The following is a 5,430-nucleotide window of genomic DNA, read 5'->3' on the forward strand; positions in this document are numbered from 1 at the left end:
GGATTTTCTTCTCCATTAAGGAAGCTACATGCAAAAGATACAACATACAGAATATCTTTAAATAACACAACTCCCAGACAGGGACAGGGCGATATTTGGGAGGGGGGGCGGATTTCTGTCTTTGCTTCACTATGTTCTATTTTAAATTTTTAAATTTTTTTTGTATTCCTCTGGATGGAATTTCTGAGGTGTCAGTGGCGGGGGGATGTGGGGGTGCTGGGAGGATTGGGAGAAAAGCAGAAAGCAGTACAAATACGAGACTTCAAGCAGATTCTCAGAGCAACCAGGAGGTAAAGACACGGAGAGGGTTTGCTGGAGGCGCTGGGCGCTACGACAAACACACAAAACACTAGCCGAACTTTCCAAAACGTCTATTATCCTAAGGAGGAAATGCAGCAAGGAAGGAGCGATTCTGACTGTGCTCTGCGAGATTACAGACCTTCTCTGGTTGATTTTTTCTTCCCTCTTTTCCCCCTATGATCGGGTGGATTCGACCTTAACTTTGCATGGAGGACAGGATGGTTAGTGTGAGTGCGTGGGTGAGTGAGGGGTTGACACACACACCAGCCACACTCCCACCCTTGTCTATGCGGGCACACCACACCCCACACCCCGGCACCCCATTTCTCATGCTTTAGGTGGATGCATCTTCGCAGCACGAACCATAGGTCCCTTGGAAGGAGAGTCTGAGGTCTTTGCCTTTTTTTGCAGGCGCGTTGCATTTATACTCAGGGAGGGAAAAAAAAAATATACCACCAGGCACAAAGGGAGGAGGGGCGGGGAAAGGAAGGAGCGGGGAGAGGGGGGAGGGGGAGGGGAGGCCGCGCGCTCAGGTGAAATTAAAATTGGAGGTCAGTTCCCGGATCCGATTCTCTCGGTTCATTTTCTTGAGTTTCATTCTGCGATTTTGAAACCAGATTTTGACTTGTCTGTCTGTAAGGTTAATGGTCTTGCTAATCTCCAGGCGGCGCTCTCGCGTCAAATACATATTGAACAGAAATTCTTTCTCCAATTCCAGCGTCTGGTGTTTAGTATAGGGGCACCTCTTCTTCCTTCCGCTCTTTGCTGTCAGCCAATTTCCTGTGGTGTTTTCTGCCTTTATCTCCTCTGTTAAAAATAACATTATTTACATAAGTATCCCTTGAAGAGGCAAACCCTCGCTGCTGCCAGCCAGCTGTGGGGGCGGCTGAGGGAGCACAGGGGGGCTGCTTTCACCCCACAGGCCTGACTGGTGGGGTCCTCTTGGGCTCAGGGCTCTTAGAATTTCTTTGGGGTCCTGACTTACGTGGGGGGAAAGACAGACAGTTCTCGCCTCCAAAGCATTTATTAATTAAATTACCCCAATCCACCTTGACCTAGCAGATTCTGAGTACTCCCACTCTCCCTCAGCTTCCTGACCCTGGCACGCGCTCTCGACCTCACCAGGCCCTCCCTCCTCTGTGTTTCATTCCAGTTCTGGAAAAATCCAACTAGAAGGAAAAGCGCCTCCCAGGCCTCATACGGGGTTGCAGAGTCCCCCCTGCTGCCTAGAGCAATTCCCAGAGAGCTTTGACCCCTTTCAACTCAGTGGAGGGATGTTGTCGCCTTAGGCTCTGTGGCCAGAGGCCACTGCAGCTGTCCCTGCACCAGACCCCCAGCCCTTGTTCCCACCTGAAGTGCCACAGAGCAACTCTGCCCCTTTCAATCTCCCGTTGCCAGCTCTTCCTCTCCTGGCCATTTCCCCCAGGTGTGAGTAGCTGAAGCAGGGTTGCTGGTGCAGGCAGCAGAGGTCAGGGGCAACAGCTCTGGGGCGTGCTGAGGGGTCCTCAGACAACTGCCCTAGCCATGGGACCTAAGGTCAAGGGAGAGAGATATCCTGAGGAAATGCAGCCTCCTGGAAATCTCCACCTAGTCTACAGAGATATGTATGCCTGTACATACATGTGTATTCCTGTAGAGATGCACACTGTCACACATATGTACACACATAGGCACACACGTGTCTATTTATATAAGGAGATGCTATAGACATAGTGTGTGTTTCTCATTATCTTATTGACAACTTCTCTCCTTGGTACACATGTTGGCTGGAATGGACCAGCCTTGGTCCTCAAGCAGCAGAAGAGACCTTGGCCATCTTTTCTAGGGAAAAAAACCCCAGAGTCCAGACACTCAAGAAGGGCACCCAGCAAAGGATTCTGCTGATGGCTCTGTGCTCTATCTCCCCGCTTTGCCAAATGTAACTGCCAGATTCCTCGCTCTTATCTTCCTGGGGAGCGGGACGGGGCCCTGGGGGAATCAAGAGGCACACACACACACACACACACACACACACAAAAGCAAACTTGAGGCTATAGTTTTAGACATTTGAATGTCCTTAATTCCGCTCCAGCCTCTGCACCTGCAGCTTCTTGCCAAATTGTTTAGAGGCTCTCCGCATCCAACTCTGTCCTATTTATTTTCTTATTGGGGTTGTTGGGTTTGGGGGGGAAGGGAGAAATTACAAATGAGGAAGTCTGGCCAAAAGCCCTCTTGGCTGTGGCCTGGTTGAGACACCATATGGGGGAGGGTGGTGAGAGCAAGAAAGGCAGAGGCAAAGTGCAGAGTTAGAGGGATTAGTTGGGGTGGAGGGGCTTAGGTTGTTGTGGACAGGGGAGGAGAGGAAGGGTTGCCTACCCCAAGGGGGGCAGTCCCAGTTAGGAGGTAGACTTGTTAACCTTGACTTTGCTTTTGGTGGGGGGTTAGGAGGCAGGTTTTCCCATCCTAAAATCGTGTCCCAACAAAGCTCAGAGCCTGGGGAGGGGGCACAAAATTAAACTTTCACGCTGCACATGTGCCACAGGGAAGCCTCCGTGGGTGTGTGTACCTCACTCCTGCAGCCTCATGAGCACACCGTGCTCATCTTCTGGCTGAGGAGACACCCAAGAGGGCAAAGCTCTACCCTTGCCCGCCAAAACAGTGTGTGTGCGTGTGTGCGTGTTTGAGAGGGAGCGGGCATGCGTGAGTGTGCGCTAAGCCTGCGAGAGGCGTGCGTGTGAGTGTGACACAGGTCGCCGCCAGGCATGCGTGTGCGCCGCATCCATATACAAAGCGCCACAAGATCCAGGCCGCCCCCAGTCTGCTCAGCTCTCTCTCAGTATTCCATCTCCCTCTACACCCAAAGAGCGCCATTTATATACAGCCTCCAGTAGCCAGTGCCATGGGAAACAGGTTTATTCCTCTCCTCCCAGTTGGGCCTTTTCTGATGTTTTTTGTTTCAACTTTTCAGGGAAAGTCGGTCCCCTCAGGCTCCCTCCGCAGCTCCCATTTCCCCCACATTCTTTCTCCAGGTGTCAGAGAAAGGTCCTGGAGGCCCCCAGTTCCTGCAGCAGAAATGAATCTTGAACCCTGAGCTTGAACTCTGGATAGGCTTTCTCTCTCCAACCCAAATCACGATGAAATCCAACTAAAGCAACATTCCCTTTCAGGAGAAGACCGCTTGCCACGCACACAGAAATTTTCCAACCACTCATTTGTAAGCTGCTTTTGGAAGACAACGAAAAAAAAAATTTTTTTTTTGAAATTTAAGTAGAGAAAGAAAAAGGAAAAAAAATTAACAGGGGAGACAAAAAAGAACTTACAACATCCCAAATGTCCTGTTCCAACGCCATCCCCAAGCCAGGCGTTTGGGGGAAGGAGGGAGGGACGTGGCGGTCAGCCCTTCACCTCCACCTCTTTCTGCCCCAGCCCCGCTGCCTGAGGCCCCCCCAGCTGAGCCCAAACCGCAGGAGCCCAAACCACAAGCACAAATCAGACTCACAAACAACAAATCGCGCTTCGAAGGAAACAATTTTCAACTGGGAAAACGCAGGAAAGCGAAATCCCCCTTCTCCCAAGCCTTCCCTAGTTGCTGGCCCAAGATCGCCATTTTAAGCTTTTTGCGAGCTTCTGACCCGAATGGGGGACATCAGCCCCCCCAGTCACCACCGCAAAGCAAGCAAACCGAAGCCAGCACGCGCCCGGGAGCCGTCATCAGCCCTGGGCAGCACAAGGCGCCTGCAGGCTGCCCGCGGTGCGCACCATTCCCGGGTCTCGGCGCCCACGGCCGCTGCCGGCCCGGCCCCTCCACTCTGCCTCTTACCTTCCTTAGCCAAATGACGCGCCACCAGCCTGGCGCTCAGCAGACACGAGTCGCAAGCCGGGATCGCATTCCCGGGACCGTCCAGGGCCTCCTCGGCCCAACCCTCCCCTTGCCCCCGCCCCAGCCACGAAGACCAAGTGCCCGAGCGTCCCAGCCGGGCCGCGGCCCAGGCGGCCTTACCTTTCGCTTCGTTATCCGAGGTGTCTGGGCTGGAGTCCGCGGTTTTGGCCCGCTCCTTTTCGCTCTCCAAGGGGCTGCCTTTTGGGCCCGCCAGGCTCTGCTCGGTCTTGATCTCATTGGGGCTAGGGGTCTGGCTGTCGGACTTGGGGGTCTCAGGGAAACTCACTTTGCCCCCGAGCTGGGGCGACTCCAGATGTTCGGCGCGCGGGTTGAGACTGGCCCGCTGCTCAAAAGGGGCTTCGAAGTCGTTGGCCCCGGCACAGTGGGGCGGCTTGTCCAGCGCGGAGTAGCTCGGGCTGGCGCGGTAGTAGCTGGGCACGGGTACCTCGTGCTCCCCGAGGCAGGACTCCTGCAGGGGGTGGGAGTAGAGAGCTGCCTCGGGGCCACTTTTCGCCCGCTTCTCTGCGCTGTACATGCAGCAGACATTCTCCTCCTTGACACTAGGTGGGTAGGAGCAGGAGGACAGCGGCCTGCCAACAGGTTGTTCCAGGCGGTAGGTGGCTTTGGGGTCGCCCCAGGAGTCCAGCTGCGAGAGGTAGGACGGGTAGGTGTTGAGGGCGAGGTTGGGGCTGCTGCCCTCGTCCCTCTTGGAGAGCGAGGGCGCGAGCCCGCAGCCCCTCATCACCCCGCAGTTGAAGTCACTTCCAGATTGCATATACATGCCTGCGCTCCGGCTATAGCGCTCTCCTCCGCCGGGCGCAGCCAAGGGCTCAGCGTACGAGTTCGGAGTTACATTGCGAGGGCATGTCATTTTCAGAGAGAGGGGTTTTTAAGGAGCAATACTACAGCGGAGGAGCTGACATCTTTTTTTTTCCCCATCCGGGAGGGGGGGCGGTTGGAGGGGCGGGAGGGAAAAGAAGGGGAGGGGGGGAAATATCAGCTCCATAATTATCCGCGCATTCAGTCCTCACCATGTGACGGCTAGACCAATGGGATTTGAAAATGGCCTTGATGATTCAGACGGCCGTGACGTCAGCGGGGTCAAGTTGTCGGCAGGCGGAGCGCGCAGCGTGGAGTAACAGCGCCACCTAGCAGCCGCCTCGGGGTAGGGGCGCCGGAGCCCTTCCCCGCGAACAAAGGAAGCGCCCCCGGGGCGGCAGGGGCAGGAGAGGGGTGGAGGAAGGTGGGAGGGGGGGTTCTAGGAAGAATGG

The 5,430-nt window shown here is 55.0% G+C and overlaps 1 protein-coding gene across 1 annotated transcript; it reads right to left on the minus strand.

Moving 5' to 3' along the window:
* On the minus strand, positions 1-5,030 carry LOC125918318 (homeobox protein Hox-C10). Its single transcript, XM_049624334.1, has 2 exons — positions 4,280-5,030; positions 1-1,107 (listed from the first exon to the last, which is right to left on the minus strand). Exons 1-2 carry the CDS (start codon positions 5,028-5,030, stop codon positions 830-832), a joined length of 1,029 nt encoding a protein of 342 aa, XP_049480291.1. The 3' UTR covers positions 1-829.
* Between the last annotated feature and the right edge of the window lie 400 nt (positions 5,031-5,430).

Source organism: Panthera uncia, unplaced genomic scaffold (assembly GCF_023721935.1).
Source record: "Panthera uncia isolate 11264 unplaced genomic scaffold, Puncia_PCG_1.0 HiC_scaffold_675, whole genome shotgun sequence".
NCBI classification, from domain to species: domain Eukaryota; kingdom Metazoa; phylum Chordata; class Mammalia; order Carnivora; family Felidae; genus Panthera; species Panthera uncia.